At 48.0% G+C, this 25,669-nt stretch overlaps 2 protein-coding genes across 5 annotated transcripts in view; both read right to left on the reverse strand.

The window, feature by feature from the left end:
- LOC119396434 (major facilitator superfamily domain-containing protein 6-A) overlaps positions 1-14,295 on the reverse strand; it is a 77,349-nt gene extending 63,054 nt beyond the window's left edge. For all 4 annotated transcript variants that reach the window (XR_007416593.1, XR_007416594.1, XM_037663651.2 and 1 more), the window contains exons 1-3: positions 14,057-14,295; positions 5,989-6,089; positions 1,555-2,841 (exon numbers count right to left, since the gene is read on the reverse strand). Coding sequence is in view for 2 of the 4 variants with exons in the window: in XM_037663651.2 (XP_037519579.1) it covers positions 1,555-2,841; positions 5,989-6,089; positions 14,057-14,139 (1,471 nt within the window). In the remaining 2 variants the exon portion in view is untranslated. The remainder of the gene's footprint in view (positions 1-1,554; positions 2,842-5,988; positions 6,090-14,056) is intronic.
- LOC119396435 (major facilitator superfamily domain-containing protein 6-A) overlaps positions 1-24,185 on the reverse strand; it is an 86,640-nt gene extending 62,455 nt beyond the window's left edge. Inside the window, exon 1 of the mRNA XM_049416599.1 lies at positions 23,823-24,185. Within this exon, the coding sequence (XP_049272556.1) occupies positions 23,823-23,827 (5 nt within the window). The 5' untranslated portion in view covers positions 23,828-24,185. The remainder of the gene's footprint in view (positions 1-23,822) is intronic.
- Positions 24,186-25,669: the final 1,484 nt, after the last annotated feature.

Here is a 25,669-nt window from a genome sequence, read left to right on the forward strand (position 1 = left end):
GTGCGACAAGCTCCTCAACCAGGGCTGCACAAGTAATTCTAGACAGTCGGAATAACTTTTTAAATTCAAAGTCCATATACGCCGGCACGATCGTTCTCAACATATAGCGCGGAACTCTATGCCGTTCTTCTCGTTGCCGTCTGCTTCTCAGCAGACACACAACGAGATCTTGGACATTTTGATCCTCGCACACAACGGTTTGGTGACGCCTGCGGTGCCTGCGAGCGCGCAGCAAGGCCAACAGCCCAGCGATCGTCGCTAACAAAGATTGTACTAGCATGTTGGAGCAGACGACGCAGTTGTGAGCCGCCCAGCCGCGAGCCCAAAATTCGATTTTACTTCTCCCGACCACTTTCTGGTTGCCAGAAGTTTTTAGGTCACGTGATATAACGTCATTTCCTGTCAGAACCGGAACCCGCCGGCTGGTTTCTGGCAGCCAGCGGGCTGCCAGAAAATGGAAAATCGAAGAGTTATCGGGTCCCCGCGGTCATCGCTAGAGACGGGATTTTAGGCAAATGCCTATTTCGTTCCTTGCGCGCCTATCACTCCACTTTCCTATATGAGCATAAATTTTGGCGTTTGTGCCTAAATGCCTACAAAGGCCTCTAAATGCCTGTTTTCGAAATGGGCGCCTATATGAACACTATTTATCCTCAAGTTTCGCCTTCGGGTGCAGTTTGAGATCGGTATTCATGTCGCCTGGCAACAGTGACAGTTCAGAACCTATGGAATTCAACCTAGTCGTCTATATCAACCAATCAACTCCTGGGAAACAACAGCTAGCAACAGTGAAGTGCATGGGACGCGCCGGCCAGCATGAGCCGCCACGCTGACAATGCGCGAGCGGTTGGCGAATGCGAAGCTGCGGAGAGCGTCAGGGGCACTGGCGTAGCCAGGGGGAGGGGGGAGGGATCAAATCCTTCCCGAAATTTTTTGTTTTGCATGTGTCTAAATACACGCGCTCATACAAACGCACTCACGAACACGCACTCACGAACACGCGTAATGCCTAAAAGTCAGGCCTCATGTCATCAAACACCACCTTTTTGCCAAGGCTGGCTCTCCACAAGAAAGGCTCGGTTAGGTCAGGAGTTGGGTTTCTGGCTAAATGGTAAATTCTGCGTGGCTAGACGTACGTTGTGTGACTCGACGCTTTCAAACGACCAATCCTGCGTTGCAAAAGTGATGGATGCAAAAGTGAAAATTAGGCGATCACGACGAGCTTCTCACAACGGCCTGCCTTAAATACCCGGATTTCCGGGGATAAATGGAAATACGGGAAGCAAGCACTTCATCGAATGCAACATCAGGATTCCTCATCCGCCATTACATTAAAAACGTGCGAAGCCGTAAGCCTGTACTTCAAACCATGACGTAAAGGATTGAGTAAAGGATGACGTAAAGGATGAACAGGCAGAGTAAGGGTATGGGAAAGACTTCGCGCCCCCCTTAGGCGATTAGGGAGGGAAGCACCCCTGCCCTCCCCCCGCCATGGTGCGCACGCCTACACGTTAGAGAGAGAGAGACAGCAAGGACAATACAGAAAGCACTCACCGAGACCTTCCAATGTCGACCCCAAGATGCACATCATCGAGGCTGTCGTCCCAGGCGTGGCAGCCCGCTTGGCGAACACAGTCATGGCGGAGTAGGCGAGGGGAAAGATGGCGCCGCCTGGGATATCCACGATGAGCCCGTACCAGGGGTTGATGAGGTACGAGTAGCCGATGAACTTGATCGAGAACGTCAGGAAAGCCGCCGAGTACGAAAAGAAGTAACCGATCCGCTCGAGTATTGTGTTGGAGACGAAGAAGAGCGGAACCTCCACGCACAAGCTCATCACAGTGTTGCTAAGGCCAATCATCAGCTTAGAGGCGTGAAGGTCTTCCAGGTACCACGTGCTGAAAGACCAGAGGACACCGATTAGAGCACCCACTATGAATGTCCACGCGGTGAACAGCACGATCTCGGCGTTGCAGAACAGTGTGGCAACGTCCTTGAATAAGTTGAGGGACAGGTCCGCGGTACGCAAGCGGGGCATGCGTAGTAGAAGGAATATGTCCAGAACCATGACGACCGCGAAGACGTAGAATCCCGGCTTGTAGTCCGTGTAGGAGGAGTTACTGGCTTCATCTATCATTATTCCAATCAACGGGCTCACAATGCCCCAACTTATGGTGCCCCAGAGACGCTGGCGACCGAAGGCGTTCACGTTGTCGCCCAGCAGCTCACACACGGCAGCGTCCGTAACGGTGTACAGGGTTGCCGAGGACGCCCACGAGACGACGACCGATACGGTGTAGATCCAGAAGTTGCCGTTGTACAAAGTGGTATCGCACGGGCAACGCAGGACGGCGTAGGTTTCATTGGCGACGTTCCCGTTAACGGAATCTTTGCCGCATATGTTAGACACGCCGTTTAAATTAACCAGGGTGTCCGAAGCGCCGGTGACGTTGACGCCCACTGAGCGGCGGTCTTCGAACACTGTCAGGTTGCAGGAAAGCGGAGAGCTTTCGCGAGCGCCGGAGACGACGCAAGAGGCAGAGCTTGAGTTCGATATCACGAGCTGACTAGAGTTGCAGTTTAGGTAACCCGTGAACGAACTATCTGTGTGGGCCTTGATACTGGAGCTGAAGAATACAATCCCGTGGAACATGACCAAGACGACTTGAAGGAAGACTATGACAGCGGTGGCGTTTTGCGTCCGGTCGATGACGAATCCACAGACGGGCTTTATGATGACAGCGGTCAGTGGCGTTAGAGAGAAGATGATAGCGATCGTGGCGGCGTTGATGCCATTCTGTCGCCCGATCACGGCCAGGTAGGGGAACACGCAAGCTTGCCCTGAAAGATAAATGACACGAAGTGAATAATTTGCGACATCAGAATATTTGAATGAATGAAAGACACTTTATTCTGGCAAGGAAATTCGATTTGCAACATACATTGAACTGTTAGCCCTCTTGAAAATTTCTTACCGGTTTATTTTGGATAGTTGAAAACTAGTTTCGCACGTCGGATACACGTTAGATGATAGCGGATATGGATATACCACTTGAAAAAAATAAAGCACGAATAACTGCTACCAGTTCTCGGCGATAATACCTAAATGTCTTTAAGGCACTTCCAGAGTTCCAGCGAATTTCTCAGCATCCGAGCTGGCATGAGCAGTTAGAACATCCAACTTATGGACCAGAGCTGCGCTTTAATTTTGACGACATTCATTGTTAGCAGGTGGGCATAGGGTTTAGAATGAGTTGCATGCCTGGGCATAGAGATCAGAAATTTACCGTCAATCGTGACGTCACATGTAGGACGTAACATCTGGAACGGAAAGCCCGCATCGAAGGTTTTTCGTGAACAAAGTTCATTTCTGTACGGAAGTCTAGTAGCTGCAAACCTGCACGAAAACGGCCGAATTCGAAAGTGAGAAAGCAATTTTTCAAATTATTTCGGTGTTTTCTGAACTATATCACTATCAGAGGCGTGACAGGGGCGTTAACGAACATAGAAACCTTGTCACGGTTACAAAAATGAAAAAAAAAGTAAGTAGCGGGAGGTGCCGATTAAGGCAGTCCGTATGGGACGCGCTTGCCAATCATCTTGCACTCATACACATCCTTGCGTTCATTCATTTCTTCGTACAGAGTTCGTTCAACATGCATAATCATAATAATAATAATAATTCGGGTTTAACGTCCCAAAACCACGATATGATTACGAGGGACGCCGTAGTGGAGGGCTCCAATTTCGACCACCTGGGGTTCTTTAACGTGCGCCTAAATCTAAGTACACGGGCCTCAAGAATTTTCGCCGCCATTCGCTTAACATTCGTGATATAGCAGTCGTTTACACCACGCCCACTTCGTCCACCAGACAAAACAGCTGTAGTATAGTCACAAATATGCAGCAACGTTTAATACTGTTCTCTTTGCCGACGAATGCACCCGCGAGAGCAGAAACGAAGTCGAAGTGCGAAAGGCGAGAATGCGGGGAAGGTTAACCAGAATAGAAACCATTCTGCAGCTGCTCAGCGCTTGAGGGCAAAAGAAATGAAAACACAGAATTAAAGCAGGGCAGAAAAAGAGAGCGAAAGAACGATTAGGTGACATGAGGAGGGCTCCCGGTTCCAGCAAAGACATCGTAGGCCTAAAATTTGGGGCAGGAGCCAGTCTCGCCGGTTGCAGAGCATGCATGCACAGAAAGGCTACGCTGTAGCCAAATTTTGTACTCGGATGACATCATGCGCTTTCTCTTTAGCACGCTTAGAGAGCTGCGAAATTTCCCTCACATTATGTCAACTTCACATTGATCCCCAACAAAATATTAGTGGTTTGTCGGTTATCGATAAAAAAATAAATAAAGACCTAAGATATTAGGCGTCAAAACCACGACATGATTATGACGCACGCCGTAGCGGGGAGACTTCAAATAAATCTGACTGCCTACTGTGTTTCTTTGCGCGCACACAAGTCTAAATACGCAGTTCTTGCATCCCCCCCCCCCTTCGATCCTGCTAACTTCCCTTTACTTGACAGATTAAAAAATAAGTTCCCTTCAGCAAGCCAGGGGTCCTCTCTAGGACTGCACTGGCTGGCTCCTCAGGACCTTAATAAAGTTCCTTGTCTGTCTGTCCCTTTACTTAGCAGATTTTTAAAAAATAAGGTAGGAAAATCGTTAAGAAACTGATTTCAATAGTAAGATTGTTCTACTGTAATTTATAAAAGCCTCGATGGGCCCTATTTAGCCAAAAGGGCAAGCTACGTAACTCAGTCCCCCATTATCAGGAAGGTCCCGGTGCTAAGATAGTGATATATTTCTAGCGCACGGCAGTGAATATCTGTTAAGTGAAAAGTCCGTTGTTCCTGATTTGCGAGGTCGGGCGATAAGCAGTCGCTACAGAGCCGCGTTGACATCGCATCGCGAGGACTGATTACCTATGTGCGCTGCACGTACTATCGTTAACGCAAAAAGAAAAAAAAAAGAAAAAAAAAGAAAAAGCAGCTGCATATCTCTGAACGTCGTCCAAAATCAACAGCTATGGATTTATCACTGAGGTTTAGCAACCTTCGACCAGATGGTGCAGGCTTCGGGTAAAAGAAAGAACAAACGACCGAGTAAAGGAAAATCACTTGAAATGATCATCCACATGAAAAATTATTTGGTAGAAAAACCAATGAGCGTACGTTGAACCGGAAATAAGAAAGTAACAATGGTCTATTATTGCTAATACGTTGTCCTCCCTGTTTGTGGCGGAGCGCGACGGGCGCCTGGCCACTATGAAAGGCCGTGTGTGTGTGCTACTGAAGCGAATAGTGTTAGGTTTGTTAAGCGAATAGGCTTGTTAAAAAATCATTGCGAATAGTGTTAGGTTTGTTAAGCGAATAGGCTTGTTGAAAAATCATTGCGAAAGTGTTATACGATATTCCAACCCTGCGAGCTACATGTTCGGCCCGAGCACACTTTGGTTGTCTCGGCAGATACACATGTCGTATGCGCCTACCCACACCAGTTAAAGTATCTCATCGGTGAGATTTATTTTGCGTAGTTTCAACGGGAATGGAGGCTACATTTGAGCTAGCCGTCTATGCCAACACATAGTTAAAAGGTTCCGATTGCCTATTAACCAATGAACGCAAGCGCACACTGGACGCTAACAAGAAACCAACAAGCACACAACAACAAGACGAAACCAGGAGAATAAATGGATATGCACATTTGTTAATGCTCATACATAAGTTTAAGAGAACGCCACGACGCGTGAAACACGCGATGGCCATTTTCAAATGGTCCTCTCAACAAACACGAAATTCACATATATATAGTTCATAAAGGCACTCATCAAATCAAATCAGTCAAATTGCCGCATATAAGAAAGTGTCGCAGGGATGTCAAAAACCAGCTCACGTGAACTACACGTGACTTCGCGTATAAACGCCTAAAAGGTGCGCATTACACTCGCGTGTATACGGAAGTGAGAGCACTACGTACCTGCGAGGTAGAAAAAGAAGTGCGCCTTCAGCGGTAGCAGCTGCCTGTTCACGGACGCCGGCAGGCATCGGGTCCAGATGGATTCCATCTTCGCGGTATCCCTGTAGGAATCGGACGAACACTCAGTGCGTACTCTTAGCACGTGCGTTCAATTCAATTAAAAAGCAGTGAATCGAACACCGAAACACAACCGGAAGAACGCAAAAGCTCAGCATCTGAGGCGGTGAGTGCAGTGCCAGCGGGGAATGAACTACCCACCCGCGCATACACCGGCTAGGCCAGTCACGCTCATGCATGTATACGGCGTGCTTCAAGAATCTTTAGGCTTCGCTATCTACGCTTTCCTTTGTTCGCACGTCAGGCCTGGGAGCATTGACAAATGCGCTCGGGCATTCAGTAGAATACCACGTGTTTGTGACGCACATGCGGAATACCCGTTATCGCTAATACCGTGCCGCCTTCACGGTTACCACCGCTCGCTCGCATCTAAGGGAACGGCGTATACAATGTAATCAGCAAGCAATCCAAAAGACAGATAAGGAGAAAAAAGTCGGCACATACTTTTGGCCCGGTACCCTGTAGAAGGCGAGAGTGTCCTACATGAAATTCGTGCTTGCCTTTAAAGATGATGCCCTTCCGCGTCCGCCTGCCGATGAGAGCCCTTGAGTGGAAGTTACGAAGAAGGTGGCGTAATTAAGAACGCCTTTTACGCACGGAGCACTACGCCACCTCTTCCGAACGAACGTTCACCGTGTTGCAAGTTGCCGTCCATAAAACTGTATGGCTTTGTAATAATCATTTGTCCTATGAGTTAAGTTAAAACGGTCGGAAAAGCGAGCAATGATTCCATCTCGCGAGCGAAGGTAACATAACGTCACGTGTGTATGTGAACCACACACTGAAAAAAAAAAAAAACGCAGCTTCAGGCATATGCTGCATGAGTCAACGGCACGTCACGTAATATTTAGCGGCGCGACCAGACAAGCACAATATCAAAATGAGCGCGTCGTGAAATTTCTTAGGCCGGTGGCGGCAGAAAAAAACGACTTGGCTATTTTCTTGTCCCCTGGATTTCAACCAAGTAATCAAAAGCAGCTTAGACGTCTTTTTCTGCCAACACTGGTTTGAGAAACTGGCCTAATTGGTGCGAAACCTGGCATCCATAGACACATAGATATTACGAATCGTGTTTCTATGTCGACCCTATATAGGTCGCTGCCTGTCGGCGACAAAATATTTTCCAAGTTAGTGAAATATAAAATCGTACTCCGGGGGTATTGCATGTCAAAATCGATATGAGGCACGCTGAAGAGAGGGGACCCCGGATTAATTTTGACCGCCTGGTTTTTCTTTAACGTGCACCTAAATTACACGGGTGTTTTTGCATTTGCCCCATTCGAAATGGTTATGGTTATGGTGTAATGGTTATGATGCTCGACAGCTGCGTAGATCGCGGGATCCAGTCCCGGCCGTGGCGGCCTCACTTCGATGAAGGCGAAATGCTAGAGGCCCGTGTGTACTTGGATTTAGGCGCATGTTAAAGAACCCCGGGTGGTCGAAATTTGCGGAGACCTCCAGTACGGCGTCTCTCATAATCATACGGTGGTTTTGGGACGTTAAACCCCAACAGTTAATAATTGGCTTTCGGAAATTGCTTAACAGCGCCAGCTTGGGCGCGGAAGGTGCACTCGCTGCTCGTAATTTATAAAATCCGGGCCAGAAATCGACATTTTAATTGGTCTGAACGCAGTTCAGTACCGAGGCACATCATGAGATGGCGCAAATTGTAAGTGAGAAACCGGATTCACGCAGCTATCACGCACTCCGGTTCTGTCACGGCACCGGCGTCAGCAATGACACAGCATTTTCTCTCAGCTCTCTCTTTATTCAGAAGAGGGACGCGGTTAGTGATAGGAGTACCAACTAACATCACCCACGTGCAATATTAGAGAAATATGAGGAGTTAAATTTCTGTGTCTGACGGTGCCGTAACAGGGATGGTGTTCGACGGCGGTATACTTCACCTGCCATTTTCACCGCAAATGTCTGCAGGTTACTCGTTGCCAGAAAGTGACAGGGAAAATTTCTTGCTCGAGAATGCGCATTGCTTACTGAGCGTAGTATGTTAAAAAGCCAGTAATTGGTACACATCTCGCTTTATGAATGCCTATCTGAACCTATACTGCATCTCACAAGTTGGTTGTCGCACTGTGGAGGCTATGGAGCTGTTTAGCCAATAGTGAGGGCGAAAATCCCTTACGATGTATTCATCCGCGCTGCATCGTATGCTCGGCGTCCCCATGGCACCTGTGCGAGGAGCAGACGGCAGCGCCGCGGAAACAAAAACACGGCAGCACTCGAAGCAGTTGCCGTCCGCCTCCAATTTATCAAGTCGTCGTCGTGCACTGTGTGACCCGTAAGTTCTAAACCGACGCTCGTGTTTGCTTCACCTTGCATCCTGACGCTTCTACAGCAATGTATTCGTGACTATTTTGCACTATGTCCTAGATCCACTAGCATATTCTCGGAGACAGGCTTAGCAGACGTGGCTAAACAAACAGCTGTTCTCAATAATAAGTACAGAACGTACTCGACACTTTGTGCTCAGCGTCAGATGACACACAGCGATAGCCGATTTCACAGTTTATTTCTTGCTGTCAAGGAGAGTGGGCAAGAAGCAAGCGCGAGTAGGGATCGAAGCAGGCGGTCGCATCTGTATGGCCGCCGCCACGTTGCTTCGTTACCACAATTATCGACGGTTACCGATAGAATAATTAAAGGCATACGACATACATGAGAAGCGGGATAAGCGGAATCACGTATCGCTGTGACGTAGCACGTGCCAAACAAACGCAAGTTTCTCAACCTCGCGAATTATAAGGTAGCTAAATATAGAACTACGTTTTGCTGCGCAATCATGGGACTTGCTTACACCTCGTAGCTTCCTGCCTTCTGCAACCAGCTTGTGAGATAGAGTACCGCCGTGTCTTCGTTTACGGCATGGAGGAAGGAAAAGTTAGGAGATGCTCCAGATAACCCCGCTGCATCGGAAAGGGTGGAACAGAAGCGACTTTACCTTTTTCTTTTTGTTTTGTTTAAGAGGATTACTGGGACTTGTGAGCCAAAGGTATACGTTTCTGTAGCAACCGGGCCTGAGACACTGTGACTACAACAGTGCACTCTACTGTGACTGCTCGGGCTTCCGGAAAATGATAGTTTTTGTCCCGGAATTTTTCAACAGAACTTTCCGTTCTCTATACAAGCTGTGTTTGCAGTGTTGTGTGTGAGCTTAAAAACTGTGGATTGGGGCTATGAGCTGCGAGTACCAGCGAGCGATATGTTCGAGTTCTCATTCAACCACGGTGCGCGCCTTTGTCGTCTTCTTTACCGGGTCATGGAAAAACGCAGGGGCGCATCTCCTCCATCAAAACGTTTGCGCAAGTTTCATATGGTGTTGATCAGACACCATGTCAGTAGACATCAGCATTACTCACTATCAGCGCATCGTCGCAGCGAGTGTTCGAATCTCGCGCCCGTTTGTTGCGCGCGAGCTGACTGGGAGAACGAAAAAAAAAAAAGAGAAGAAAAAAAAAGGCCCTCCAAGATGGCTGCACGTCTGGTTTCAAAAACTGCGCCATCAGGGCCTCTTCGGCTTTTGTTTCTGTCATCCATGGTTTAGGGTGAATTCGAACGATGTAGAAAGCTGTCGATACAGTCTGCACGCCGAGCTTCACATGTGACTCAGCGGGATGGAACAGTTTCTGCTGATAAAACGAGCGAGGACTGCGCGACCCGGGCCACCACGTGAGCGACGTCGCTGAAACTTCGAGAAAACAGTGGGGTGTGTTCGTCACAGCGTGAGCGAGCCTTTAAGCGGTGCATTTGTTGAGCCGCGTGTTAGGTGTGCGTACGGAAGCTGTAACAGTGTTCGTGCAGTTGGACCGTGGGTTGCGCGAAATGTGGTCATCGCCGTGCCTGCGGCGTGTGTCATTGTGAAACGGAATGGACCACGAAGCAAGCAGCAGCAGCAATTCGGAGGCAAGTAATGTTCTATATGTGGTAATTTAGCGTTTTACAAGACACTAAACGCGTTTCCGCTGTCGCCAAAGCGTTGCATATAATGCTTTGTCTAGGTGGTATGTTCCGCTGAACACTGAGCGCCGATTTAGATGCGACGGAATGTGCTTGCCTTTATTGCGCTGTTCATATAGCATTCTACACATAGAGAAGGGGTATGACATCTGCTGTATGCATACGCGTTCGTGGCTTGGTGGTTCAAGTGTCGATCGTGAAGACAAATCCGCTGATCCTGTCCATCACTTCGACAGTTTCAGACATAAAGAGCTAACGAAAGACCACTGGTGAGTGGAATAACAATGTACGGTGTTGTGTCTTTATGATGTGACACTTTGTGTTGTGTTGGAGATGGTTTAAAAGAAATGGGGTGGGTGGGTCTTCAGCACGAAGGAGGGAAAAATACTAGGAGGGAGCATCACGCAGTTCCGCGGCCTCGACAAGGTAACCTCTTCTGATGCCACTCCTCCCGCTCTCCGAACTTTATGAGCATTAAATCTTGGGTAGGATTGGACCCTCGCAGTGACCTCATCAAAGGCAGCCAAACCAAGCCGACGAATAGTAGTGCTTGCCTATCACGTGACTAGGGCCTCTTGCCTTCTTAATTTTATAGAGGCACTTAAATTATTGCGTAACGCTCCCTCCTATGGTTTTTTTTTCTTTTTACATGGTGTTCTGTCCAGGGGTGGTAATATGGACACTGTCAAGTCCCGCCATATTGTCAAATTTCGTAATGCCACAATTTTAAGCCAATCAGAGAGGCCGCAGCAGCCCACTGGGTCAATAAGATTTGACTCATGGCGGAATTCGACAGAGCCCAGAATACCACGGCAGGAAGCCAATGGCTGCAGCCACGCGCCGAGCTTGGTTCAGTATACCAAGCTGGTCCCCAGGGCCGCTCAAACGAGGACGGCTTCCCACGGCTCCTAAAGTGAACTTCGTCTCAAGATACCACAATTCACGTCACTTGGTTTTTTTTAAGCACTCCCACGTCACGTGGTGCGGAGATGGCATTTCTTGGCATCAGGGACATTGGTTAGTAAATCTTAGTGAGTGTAAGACGTGCGTGAAGGCTTCACTGTGCGCTACAAGCGTGGTGCTTCCCCGGCAGAGTTGTACGAAGCCCAGTACATGCAATGGTATACTCGGAATTAATATTTTCGGTGGATTTGTAATTTAACGGTTGTTTCCTGTACGAAGTAACGCTAACAGTGACTCATTTACCTTTTTTCGGTTGGTCACTTGTAAAATCGCTTGCATTATCGACGAAACAGGTTGTAACAAACGACGCGGATTTAAGCACTCGGTAGATAAAGAGAGCCATAAGTTCTCCAATGAAGTCGAAGTCCGGTGCAATAAGTTATGGGAACTTTACTTCACAGTAAGATTCCCTTAGTCCTACATTAATTCATGTCATCCAAAGGAATGAAGAACTGTACCTGCATAAATCTCTTCCTTCCCAAATCAATCGTTCTTCCACTGCACGCATCGATCTCCCTAACGTGCCGGGGCTTTCACATTCGTACTTCTCTTTCGCAAGTGCATTGCAGGCGCATTCAAAGGCAGTAACAGCTGCTGCTCAATTCATCACTTAGTGCAGTCTACGACTTCCCTCATATAGACAGGTGCTTATGGGTCGTGAAACGAACACGCTTCTTTCAGTCGTACGTGTGCCTCGTATGCGCCTTTATTATGCATTTGTAACCCGTGAACGGCATCCTTTGGTGTTGGGGATGTGTTGCTTTGTTTCTAAATTCCGTTACGTTACAGATTTGCATACATGCCAATCTAGGAACTTTTGAAATCGCGAGATTCGGCGCGGAGTGGGGGGAGGGGGGCAGAAAAAATTGTTCCGGGCGACGCCTGTGATCGGTCAACAAAACTGTCCAGCATAGGGCCACCGCAACTGCTCGCGTCACCTTGGAATATTCGAAGCGGACCTGAGGCCTAAGTGAAACACTGTTATTATAGAAGCGCTCCAGCCTCTCCACTGTTACTGTGCCCTCTCTCAACTGGGCCATAAAACGGGGGACGTGCCCACCAGTGTCAGCGGTTGGGGTGTGTGAGTGTTTGTGTGTTTCTGGTGAAAGGAGGAAAACCCAACGGGCGACAGGAAACAGCGGTGGCCAGCGAACCTTTCGAGCCGCATGGACGTTCCCTTTTCTTTGGTGTGTCATATAAGTTCGTGCTGTTTTAATCACCGGTTTTTGTTTTACTGTAGCTTTTTTTTCGAAACTGGGTTGAGGCAGCTTATCGGGAAATTTATGGCCGCGATCAATGGGAAGACATGTCAGAAATCGAGAGAGCCAACTCTACCGAGCCAAATCCCAAGCCACAACGTAGCCAAACCGTTTGGCTACATTTTTCAAGGAATGAAAGCACTTGCTGGCGTCTGTCACAACTCTCGTCCTTATAGTTGTCGCAGGTAGTTACGCTGCACCATGCTTGCGAAGGATCTAATAATAATAATAATAATCATAACATCTGGGGCGTTACGAGCCAGAACCGCGGTATGATTATGAGGCACGCCGTAGTGCAGGACTCCGGAAAGTTTGACTACATGGGGTTCTTAACGTGACCTAAATCTAAGTACGCGGGCCTCTAGCATTACGCCTCCATCGATATGCGACCGCTGTGGTCGGGATCGAACCGGTGACCTTCGGGTCAGCAGCCGAGCACCATAACCACTGCGTATACCGCCGCGGCGGGGTGTGAAGGAACTTGACTCACGCTTTCTCTCTCTCTTACCTCGTCATTCCGCTCGTCACGTGTAGGGTAGCAAACCGGACACAGTCTGCATGGTTAACCTCCCTACCGTTCTTCACTCAATCTCACTCTTCTCACGCGACAGCGAGGCTTACGCGATAGCGTAACCTCACTGTCCTGTTGTATGTGGTTCGTCCTCGTCGCTTGCGCTTTTCAGGTGTCCTCCAACAAATTTTAGTTGCGTCAGCCTGCCCCACTGGTCTTCTACGTCTCTTTTTTATCGCGCATTTATGCCTGTCGTGCTTCAGACAAAAGCCGTTAAGACAACGAGGTGTGCGACAGTACACAGACGTTCCCGCAAGCTTATGTACACTGAACAATTAAACTTTTCTTGTACAGGGCCGCACGCTTACGCATTGAATGTCACCGCAATAGAAATGCACTAATATCATTTGTGCTGCGAGGTACATGGGCTATACGGGAAAATCTTTCGGATGTGGGCGCTTTTGGTTTCCGCGCCCGTCGATGCGACCACTGTCGCCATTCAAGGAGAGAAACTTAAAGCCCGTAGAAACGAGTGTCGCAGTAAAATTTTTCGCACATGTTCCGACGCTCGGGCATTCTTGTAGGGCTTACGGTATGGGTTCTTGCTTTTTCTTTCAAATCAGGGATAAAAAAAAAGAATATGAGTAGCAAGATGTGTCGTGTCAGCACAGCCTTCAAACCAATGCTGACTCAGCAAAAGCGAAATGACACAGCGGCTGGCGCGGCAGAAGTTATTAAAGGGCTCATAAACCGCTCCGCGTTCAAAGACGAGAGCGTGGTTTCTTTCTCGCCTCTCACTACCCTTCCTACAGGCGCTGTCTCCTCCTCGCCACATCTTTCTTCACGAAACACGTGGAAAATGTCAGCACTAAGCGTTGAGCCTATCCGGATTTCGCGCTTTTCGCTGCGCCCTAGCTGTTAACTCTGCTTGCGCAGTCGAAAACGTAGAAAACGAAGTGAAATCTGTCGATCGCGCACGATGGTCATGCGAGACAAGGCAGAGCGAGCGTGCGACCGCACGGCAAAGCAGGGTATAGGAGTCAATTCACAGCTGACGTCCCTCGTACATGGACCAATCGAAAGCTTAATTTCTCATGACGTCACGTGAGCAGACTGCTGGCGTCACGAATTCTGCCGAAAACACGGGCAACGCCAGAAGAGATTAACACGCTCGTTCTTCGTATTTTCGGAGGTTATTCAGGGGCCCTTTAAAGACAAAAGAATGTTCAACGAGCGTTCCCACCTTTTCTTCGCGCCGATCTCCTCCTTCGCAACAGTGCCATAGCTGTCATCGACGCCGCGACGACCACTCGCTGGGGTAACCATCGCCGCGTCTCCGCAACGAAGCGCAAACAACCGAGCAACTTTCAACGGACAGGTGTTACCCGACCGGCGCGCGCAAACATATGCAACGCAGGCCTTGAAACTTCGTGAGACACCGACACGCGGTGCGCCTGCCGAGTGCGCGCGCGAGTCGGTGTAACGCGAAACGGACGACGACACACCGAGGTTGGCCGACGGTAAGCACCACTGAATGAGCGTTGCCGCCGCAGGAGCCCGCACCAGCGAGTGCGCGTCGCCAAATGCGACGTCACCGATAGACAGGCCGCCACTTCGAGCTTCTTTCCGTCTACGGGCCGACGCACTGTGCAGACGAGATCGCTCAGTCGCGAGAACGCACGAAGTGTGCGACACGATCCTGCATACGACGGTCGGTCATTACCAAGCTAGACTCCAGGAACGTCTGATACGAAAAACCTGCTTGGCGTCGGGATGTGCTACATGCATCCTGAGCGCGTGGAGAGGAAGCACGTCCGTCGTCACCACCGGGTCGAGACTGCACGGCGTGCGTGCTCTTAAAGAAACACGAGGTCAATTTCAACAGATTAAACATTGTGATAGTATTGTGTGTTCAGCCATTTCGCGGTAATATTCCCATTATTAAAAAAATCTAGAGAACGGCTTTATTTTAGCAAAGCTTATATGAAGGGGCGTGATGATGGTCACAATTCTATCTTCCGAATTTCGCGCCGAAACCTGAGCGCCTGCACGCCAGTGTGAATTCACTAATTTCAAGACATCGTTTCGTATTTGCGCCGTTGTGACTGGAAGAAAATGCAATGCAGACTTGATAAGTTCTGTCTTTGGCTCTTTCAGAAAACGACGTATAGCTGCAGGAACGATAGGCCTCACAAGACATCGTCAATATCCATGTCGTCACGTGTGGCAATTTCAAAACGGTAGCCTTATTTTTGTTCTCGCACCATCTTCTCTCTTTTTTTTTTTTTCTTTCTTTGATAGAGCATTTTCCCATAGTGTAGGAGTTGTTGTTTTTTCCAGTGTTATGTAGAAGGGAAGGCAGCTAATTTTTTTTTTTCAGTGTCACGTGCCTTGGAACCTCGGCTTATATAAAATTAACCATAGCATCTGGGGTTTTAGGTGCCAGAACCGTGGTATGATTATGGCGCACTACGTAATGGAGGTATTCGCCAAATTTCGACCATCTGGTGTTCTTTAACGCGCACTGACATTGCACAGTACACGGACCTCTAGCATTTCGCCTCCATCAATATGAGACCGCCGCGGCCGGGATCGAACCCGCGACTTTCGGGTCAGCAGCCGAGCACCGAGTCACCGTACCACGAAGCGGAATATATAGAATTCAAAGGAAGTACTTCGTTCAAGCGATAGTTACGTTATATCAACAACCATTTCAGGAAATGCACCGTGCACGTGCCGATTTCTCGATCGATTACTTTAGAAAACACCGCTCAGAGTGCCCGGTGATTGGTTATGTCAGAAGTAAGTCAATAACGAAACGACAGAGCTCCGGCACACTGGCGAGATCCCTAATTAATACACCGAAATGCCGCACAATAAATTTTGTCATAAGAAAGCAACTACAGCCCTCAAAAATACCTTTGCATCTATCTAGTTGGCTCAAAGCAGCAGACGTCCTCGAAAGATTCCAGTCGAAAATTTGGTTGTACACGCAGGGCATCTCGCTTTTTCCACGGCTTGGGCAAAATTGTCATTATTAGACGAAACAGAAAACTGGTAAGAACGGGCACTGCTAAATTCTCAAATATCCCAGCTTGACTAAACACACACATACACGAGTGCGTGCGTGCGTGCGCGCGCGCGCGCGTGTGTGTGTGTGTGTGTGCGTGTGCGTGTGCGTGTGCGCGTGCGCGTGTGTGTGTGTGTGTGTGTGTGTGTGTGTGTGTGTGTGTGTGTGTGTGTGTGTGTGTGTGTGTGTGTGTGTGTGTGTGTGTGTGTGTGTGTGTGTGTGTGTGTGTGTGTGTGTGTGCGCGTGCGTGCGTGTGATTACAAGCATACGCCGCGCATTTTCAGCGTGACGTAGTAAAGCGGTTCTTAGGGAAAGGTATTGACATCGCGTGTGTGGTGTGGCGTGACTCCTCGACGACGTCGGGGATTACATCTACGTCGGCACGTGCACGCAGGCATGCAGGACACCGGCACTCCGGTGTAACGCCGTGTGCGCTATAAATAGACGTGCGTACAGCCTCTAGCACGGGTGACGAAGAGCGGTCGACGTAAGTATTGAAGGATGGTAGGTCAGTGAATGAATACGGGGGTTATGAACGATTCCTATGAAACGGGAATGAGCAGTAATAGCCGAATCTTCTGTTTTTGCTCTATCTCCTACTTTTTCGCCATCAATGCTACAACTCTTTTTACTTATTTCTATCCCGGACTTGTTTACCTTTTCATTGTTGTCTCTAAATACCCAATTCTTCATGTCGGCTAGTACCCAAAGATACATCCGGATGCTACAAACGGGTGGTTGTCAATTTCTCTTTCTGAACCTAATTTTGCTTTGAGTTTCTCTCACCTCAAAGCCTGCGCAGACACAAACACCCGAGTGCTCTCTGGTGATTACTGCAGGAAACTCTATGTAGCAGGCTAAATCAACTCGCATCAGGACGCCCCCCCACCCACCTCCTTGATCCTGCTCAAGTAAACTGCCCTGTACTACACTGTCATATTTTTTTCCTTACCGCATCCTCTTATGTTTTGCTATCCCATCAACAGTTTCATTCGTCCTACCGTAACATACATTATATACCGCAACCACTTCCACAGCTTCACTTACTGTACAGTTTCCTATATTATTTGCTATCCTATCCGTATTATGATTTATCTTATTACACAGTATCCTCCCTGCTATCTTAAATAGATAAGATAAGATAAGATAAGATGTATAGGATAAGATAACATTTTGTGTCATCTTATCCTATACTGTGTCCTATCTTATCCTCTGAAAGACTACCCTCGTCCACAGGACAGCCACAAAATCGTGAAACAATGTTTATCAGCACGAATGTTTGTTTCAGTTAACTCGCATTCCCGCCTGAGCAGAGGCGTGCGCCAGGGGGGGAGGTGCAATCACCGAAGGGGAGGGGCGCCAGGCCCGCCTCATATATTTACTCATTGCCGTAAGGTAGAAATGTGGGCGAGTTGGAATCGATGCATACTTGAAAAAAAAAAAAAAAACAGCACGAAGACCACGGAGAACACACAGAAAAAGAAGGACACGGGACAGCGCTTGTCCTGCGTCCTTCTCCTGTGTGTTTTCTGTCCTCTTCGTGCTGTTTTTTTAAAATATACTTCAACTCAGTCGGACCAGTCCCGTCAATGTTTAAAGAGCACGGTTATGACCACGCAGGTTTTTTGACGATAATGGCGGCTGAAAACCCCTGATATTGTTTTGCAAGAACTGATTACTTCCCATTTTCGCCCTGTAGAGCGGGGACCAAAGGCAGGTCGTTGTGACAAGCACGGCGATCTCTTCATTTTCATTTTTTCAACCATTGTGAAACATGTGTCTTGGATTCGACAGAAGGGTATGGGGGGGGGGTCGCTGCAATAAAACTTCGGCCCCCGTAATGGGTAACCCTGCGCACGCCTGTGCGTCGGAGCCTCACGCACGAAGTGCTTGAGCTTATGTTTAGTTTGTGGTGACAAGAATACGGCCGCGTCTGTCCGCCTCCTTCGATTCGGTCGCCAATCGATCCGCGAAGCCGCGAGGAAATAGCGCTCCGTCGCGGCGAGGTCGCCGACGCATAGCAGCACGCACAGAAGAATGTTTGCGACACGCATAGCGACGCGACACAGAAACGTGTGCATGTATGGTGCACTACAGGGTGCGGCTTCCGACGCGGCTGTCGGTGTTGCAACTGAAACGACGCCGAACGTACACTTTTCAGTTGAATGAGGATGTCCCTACGTTGGATACGTCCACCCCCGTAACAACGTACTGTTGGTAAAGTAATGAGACTAGGTCTGGTAGAAAGAATTTATTGATCCGATCGGTATATATTATTACCATTCTTTAAAATAGTTTTCTTGGCCGTCGATACACCGATTCCAGTGCGAATCACACGCTGAAAAGGCTCCCTGAAAATCGGCTAGCATATCTCTCTCTCTCTCTCTCTCTCTCTCTCTCTCTCTCTCTCTCTATATATATATATATATATATATATATATATATATATATATATATATATATATATGTGTGTGTGTGTGTGTGTGTGTGTGTGTGTGTGTGTGTGGTATACAGGGTGTCCCAGCTATCTTCAGACAAGGGTTAAAAAATACAATATTAGAGGCAGGCGAGTGAAATCAGTTGCAAATTGCTGACAGTCACCTTGCATACTACAGACAATTTTTTGTTTGGTAATTAATTATTTTTTTAATTAGGATTATTTAATTAAATTGTCAAATACTGACTTTAGGCGAGAAATGCGGCTTGCAAAGTTCGAGAGCGCCTTCAGGAACCCCAAATGCAATATTTGCGATAAAGAAAGTCTCACGTATACCATTTTTTCCAAGCTGCAAAGAAAGCCCGCGAAATACAAAAAGAACCACGTGACTAGCGCATTCGCGCGCCGCAAGAATGCTGCCCTCAGCCGTGGTTTGAGCAAACGAAATCAGCTGCGGCCGCGACTCGCCGGCTCCGTTGCAGCGATAGGCCGATAAATTAACGGTGATTTCTTGGCCCGCGCTCGCTCCAACTTGCACAGTCACGCGCGCCAGCTGGCTGACACGGGCCAAGAAACCACCGGCCACTTATCGGCCTACCGCTGCAGCGTAGCCGATGAGTGCGATCGCTAGCGCGGACGAAGGAACGTGGCGCCCACCCGCACTGGCCGCGGTAACTATTCAGCTAACCATGCTCAAGTCAGCCAATGGCCGTTATATTGGGTATATGGCGCGGTCATTTGGGTATATGGCATCATTTGTCGAGAGACGAGGGAACGATTTCTAGCTGACTTTGAGAATTAATTGTAAATTCAAGGCCGCGTGTTTGGCTCACGTGTTCTCAGGAGTCTCAACTACCAGATCGGCAGTTTTCTGCCCATGTTGAAAAAGTGTTGCAGGACCCCTTTAAAAGGAGAACGGGCGGCAGCATAGCGACATAAAAGTTGTAGTGTTTCAAATAGGCCGATCGACGCCGCAAAAAGGGAAGACGATCGTCAGACTATAGTTCTGAAGGAAAAAATTGTAGCGCAAAGCAACACACGGACAGACAGAGAGGACGGGACTGGCGCTATACATGTCTTGACATGTCTTGACATGTCTTGACATGTCTGTCTGCTTGACATGTCTGTCTGTCCGTGTGTTGCTTTGCGCTACAATCTTTTCCTTCAGAAGTCATGAACCAACTAGCCCAACAAAACGTATTGCTAAGTCAGACTATAGGTCTGCGGTAATAAACATCTAGGCGGCAATTTGCCTAAAGGGGGAGGGAGGAGGGGGGGGCACCCCCGCCCCCCTTCGCCTAAGCAGGGCACCAACTGTGTACCATACCTTTACTCAGAGGGACCAGTTACGTCATTGTTTAACGTGCAGGGACATTTCCAAGCAAGTTCTGACGATAGTGGCGACCGAGGGCCGCTGACCTTGGATTCGAACTGTTTCACCTCCCACCTTAACCCCCAGAAAGCAAGGGCAGGCCGTTGTGAGTGCACGTTATCCATTCACCTTCATTTTTTTCTTTTTTTTTTTTTTTTGCGACCATTGCGAAGCCTGATCTCTTTCGGACTCGACCAACGAGGGTGGGGGTGCAGCGAAACTTCGCTCCCACTAATGCAGAACCCTGCGGAAGCCTTTGCTTGCGCGAAACTGCTGATTTCATCTTCGTTTGAAAGATTGCCTGAGACGCCAAGAGCGCCCCAGGCCAGTTTACAAACACGGATAAGTGTTCCACCAAAAAAGGGTTTGTCGAACTGTAGTCTCCGATCAGTTTAAGTAAAAGGAGTTCACTGAAGCACGCACTGATGCAACTGCGATGTATTTTGAGGTGTCAACAACGCTCGGAAGCTTTTTACAAGATCAGGCGAACGGTTAAATTGTGTCCTGTTAGGGAGAGTTTTCGAAGTAAAGAGTACAACATTACTTAAAAGCCAGCAACGCTTTCAGCACTAGTTCTGGAGAGCTATTCACGGTGTACCTACCTACTCGAAAAAGCGGCGAGCCGTGACGTCACGGCGCTCTTGGCCATGTCGACGCATCGAACTTGCCAGCACATTCCCAGCGTAAAGAGAAAGAAAGCGGACGAATTGCGCAGTAACAGGACACTTGAACAAACTTGACATGTCTGAACTTGCGTATGAACGTGTTCAAATGTTTGAGAACGATGCAGGGAAACCGTACCGACCTGCCAGGTACGTCAGGCGGGCGGTCGCGTTAAAACTAATGCAAGGGCTAACGTGATTAGAGTTCATGCACGGCCTCCAAGATGTGCGTCCAAAAGCGTATCTCTGGGGCACGGTGTTCTTACACCGTGCTCTGGGGGCAGCATTTGTTGAGGTGAAACGCATTCCGTCCCTCTCATTTGTGTCGAGAGTTGTGAAAGCTTCGTGACGTTAAAATGACGTTGCGGAAGAAGGACTGGAAACAGGGGGCGCGTTGTTCGCCAAGCTCCAGCCAATCAGTGGAAGACGAAGTGGATAATCCACAATACATCGAGCATCGCGCCCCTGAGCTCGGCAGCCATCCTATTGCAGGGTGGGACCAAATATATGATATTACGAACCTGAGCTATTGTGTTGAGCTACTGTAAGCCCATTGTGGCATCAAGCGTTCCGTACGTCTTCCTGCCTAAGCGACCGGAAAGACGTATAGGCTAGCGTATATTTCCTGCTTTCTCATTGTCTCTCGGCTGGATGCCATCTATTGTTTTCTCGTGTTTACCTGACCGCCCCTTTAGACGCGCTGTAGTGGTATACCTTTCCATGTCATCTTCACTTGCCTGATCCAAATCTGTGGCATCCTACGTTCCATACTTGGTATGGAACTGCATTGCAGTAGCTGGATTGCAGTAATTAAGCGACTTGTTGCTGTAATGAGTAATTTAATGAGTTACCTAAAGCGAGTAATTTCGAGAGTATTACTGATTTTCCCAAATATTTTGACAGAAATATAACGTGTCCGCTTCCTGGTATAAAAAATTTTCGTAAAAAGGAAAGAAAATGACAAAGACAAGTTCATCTGAGTGCCAAACCTCAAACGCGAGAAGTTGAACAAAGATGTCCGAGATTTCAATGACTATATATGCGCTGTAAATACAGTTTACACGAGTTGCTCACGAATTATGAACTTTTGTTGAAGTAATTTCAAGATGATTTCAACACATTTCAAAAGTGTAACAGTAATGTAATGTCGTATGCTTTCGGCAATTTATAATTTGTAATGTAATTTAATTACTTTTTACGAGTAATGTTGCCATATCTGCTAGACTCCTAACACGGGAAGACGATGCATGTCTTTCGGTGATTGTTAAGTGATTGATTGGTTGTCTTTCTCTCGACAATTAATTTCAGGTGCACCGCCACGGTTTATATCTAACTAGAAAGGCGTGCACGTCAAATTACATCCGGTTCTCACGTATCAAAAGTAAAAGGCTTGCAGCGTTGTAGGTGGCCAACGAATAGGCGTATAGCTTCGATGCAATGGAACAGCTAATCGAAAGCCTAATTCGTGAGAAATGTCAACGAAAGCCCCTCGCGCGGCAAGTACGATACTGTGGCGCTCGTGTTGACTGAAATGTGAAAATAAGCCAGAATTGATTCATAATAGCATTTTTTGCATTTATATTTGCATGACTTTCTCAAGCCTTGATATATTGCTTCCAGGAATGAAGCATTTAATTATTACTTAGCGTTCTGTCTGGTGAATATGTGATCATTTGCTATGTGATGTTTCTGTGTCATGTTTCAGTTTGTAAAAAAAAAAGAGAAGATAAAAAGAACGTGTTTACTACAGTATCGGCACGAGCACTGCAGATTGCAGGAAACTTCACTGCACGTCACAGTTGTTTTAATCGATCCAATTTCATTGACTTAATTAGTTCAACTTTAGTTTGCTTGATTCAACTTTTGTTTCATGTCAGCGTTTATCTGCGTGGACACCCACTCCATATGCGTTCGGTCCCCACACGTGACGACAGCGACTACAGAAGCTATACCGCGACGCAGTCGTCAAACGAAACTGAGCAGTCCACGGCGGCTGCTGTAGTGAAATCTGACAAGGATGTCGTCTCCATCCGCGTCGTCTGTCTGTAATGTCTACAGCTTCCTCTCCCCATGTCTCTCGTGATCTGCCAGCATAGTCTATGCTGCCCATCTGTTCACTCTCATGCGCATGCGTGCACACACACACACACACACACACACACACACACACACACACACACACACACACACACACACACACACACACACACACACACACACACACACACACGCACACACGCACACACACACACACACACACACACACACACGCACACACACACACACACACACACGCGCGGGCCTTGTACATCTGAAGTATATCGCGTTATACTGCCGAATACGAGATAGCGGGCTCATTCCCTACTGCGGTAGCACTGGCGTAGCCGGCGGAGGGGGGTTCAAGCCAAACCTCCCAAGATTTTCAATTTTACATGTGTATATATACACGCACACTTAAAAACGCACGCACGAATGTACTGTCGACCGCAAAAGTTTGCGGGATGTGCAGCGCGTGGCGGAGCGACGGAAAACTGCATTGCTGCGTCACCTACCGTGATGCGGCGGGTGTTGAGGCTATCGGCCTCGGCGATTAGCGACGGCGCGTTTAGACAACGTGCAGTTGCCGGATATAATCGCGGAGGCTGCGGCCGATAGCCTCAACACCCGCCGCATCACGGTAGGTGACGCAGCAATGCAGTTTTCTGTCGCTCCGCCACGCGCTGCACATCCCGCAAACTTTTGCGGCCGACAGTACATATGGTATGGTTGAACTCCCAGCCCCCTCCCCGAAAAACATTTCTGGCTACGCCACATTGCGTTAGCCGTTAACTGTGGTTTATCCAGAATTTAGATGCTAAAGGGGGGAGGGGGGGGGGCTTCGTAAAAATACATTGCATCATTCCGCTACAACTCCGTCAAATGACTCGCCACAAAATTTTCAAATTTCGCGGGTTATTTTCGAGTCGCGACAAACATATTTGCGTAGATAAGTGCTGATTGCACAGATACATTAAATAACGCAGTTTACATAACCTATACCGCGCTATTTCAATTTTATCTCCACTTCAGCAACATAAGCGCCGCGACCGCAAATAGCGGATCAGAAATGAGGGAAACGCGGGTACTCCGAGACCAGAAACTGCCCCGTAATTGAGCCTCGTTAGTGTAGATGGCGCCACCGATCCGCTTCTGATGCGAAATACGACAGGCGAACGAAGTGCCAGCTGGCACGTAAAAGCACGTTTTTCATAGCGAGTTTTCTTCGACACGTCGCACACGTTTGCCGCGGCTTGGGCCATGCCGTCTGTAAACAGAACTTACGGCTTCGTAATTTTCACTTGTATCGTAGCGGTAAGGTTATTATCATCGGTGAAGAATCGGAAGCTGAGAAAGGCATGCTACCGGCATTCATTCAAACGTGGCAAAAGGCTTAGTCAGGATATCGCACATGGGCACCGGCATACTTACCTCATTAAGAGAGCCAGGAAGCGTTTCCTTACAGAGGTCGCCGGGCAGGCACCAGTCAAAGACAGTTTTGGACGCAGAACGAACAGTTCATCGCGGCAGCTGGCACAGAATTTCCGCGGACGTGAAGCAGTCGTTGAAATGCGGCCATCCACGGCGCTACCATGCTGGACGTATCGATCCCGCTCGAACCTCAGTGCCGATGCGCCGGTTTATGTAATAACTGCGCAAAATGAGCTCACCCTTTCAACGAATGCGCTGAACGTGCGTGTAACGATGCTTTGTGAAGGTTCGTTTCGTACTTAATGACTTTCTTTTCCCTATCGCAAGCCGGTAATTCATCGCGTCGCGCGGGCGCCTGCATCAAAATAAGTCACAAGTGACACGCGTTTCTTCTAGATGGCAGCACGTTTTCCCTTTAAATGTAGCCAGTGCGCCGGTGTCATTTCGCGGCGGGCGCTGTGTAGGCTACAAGAGTTCAAGCCCTGCCCTCGGTGTTCATGTCATTATTCTTCGTCGCGACTGCAATATCGAACTTTATCAATTTCGAGAAATTTTGGGAACTCCGTGGCTAGCATGTCAGATAATTAAAGGGACGCTAAAGTCAAACAATTAGTTAGTACAGACTGATAGATTATACTGTGCAAAGTCTAGTGTTGTTAATTTCACCCAACATAGGTTCATGAATAGAACAAAAAATCAAGGTCAAAAGTGTCACTTTTAAGTTTCCCGCTGAATTCTCCGATAGCGACGTCACGGATATCAGTTTTTTTTTTTTTCGTTTTTTGGCTACATTGGCTCAACGAAATTTCCTGAAACTTGGTATGTCAAGCTTCTATCTATCTATCTATCTATCTATCTATCTATCTATCTATCTATCTATCTATCTATCTATCTATCTATCTATCTATCTATCTATCTATCTATCTATCTATCTATCTATCTATCTATCTAGCCGCCTACGTCTGGGTGCTCTCATGATCGCCTCCTTTACCTGCTGTAGACCGAAATTACCATGGGAGGGTAAGAGGATTTGACGAATATGACTGTCGGATCATGATACGAACAACGTGAAAATCCTGCGCGTACGTCGTCAAACCCTTTTCTCCAGACGCATGTGGCACATACCCGTTTTCAGCGGGCCGCGGTGTACGGGTATGCGCCACAGGTGATTGGCAGTTTATATCTACCCAGGAACGGCGAGAACAGACACTGGCAATTTAAATGCAAGAGCGTTAAGAAAAGCCGACGTCTGCAGCGTTGACCCGATGAATTGAAAGTATAAAAATTTGGATCCCAGCAGGAATCGAACTTGATTGCCACGCAGAATGCGTGGCAATCAAGTATTCCATTACAGAGCCACTCCGGGTCCATAAACTGGTTTGAAGAAACAGCCTATGCAGGCGTAATGTCTGTGCAACGCCAATTGTGGTTATGGTGCTGGCTATCTAATTTTATAAGGAAGCAATAAACACTTCATATGTACTCCTACGATACAGGCGTCATATCAGATTAACCTCTGTGGTTCCAGTGTTGGCTCCGCTTTCATAGCAGTCTAATAAACATTACATTTGTATTCCAATGATTCAGCAAGCTATATTGCAGCAATGCTCGACGCCGGAGGAATACATTAACGAAAGTTACGTATGATACTCACATGATTGTACCATAAAGTGAACTTAGTTTCGATAATACTGACGTATGCATTCTAACGTGAGGGCTGACGTTACGTCGCACAATAAGTTACCCTTAAAATGCCAGTGTCGTCGATGTGCCTGGTAAGCCCACGATGTGCACACAGCTACTACAAAAAATGCCAGGCCTGCGCGGAAAGCGCAGCACAGTCACAG

The sequence above is a fragment of the Rhipicephalus sanguineus genome, chromosome 6 (genome assembly GCF_013339695.2).
Source record: "Rhipicephalus sanguineus isolate Rsan-2018 chromosome 6, BIME_Rsan_1.4, whole genome shotgun sequence".
Taxonomy (NCBI): Eukaryota; Metazoa; Arthropoda; class Arachnida; order Ixodida; family Ixodidae; genus Rhipicephalus; species Rhipicephalus sanguineus.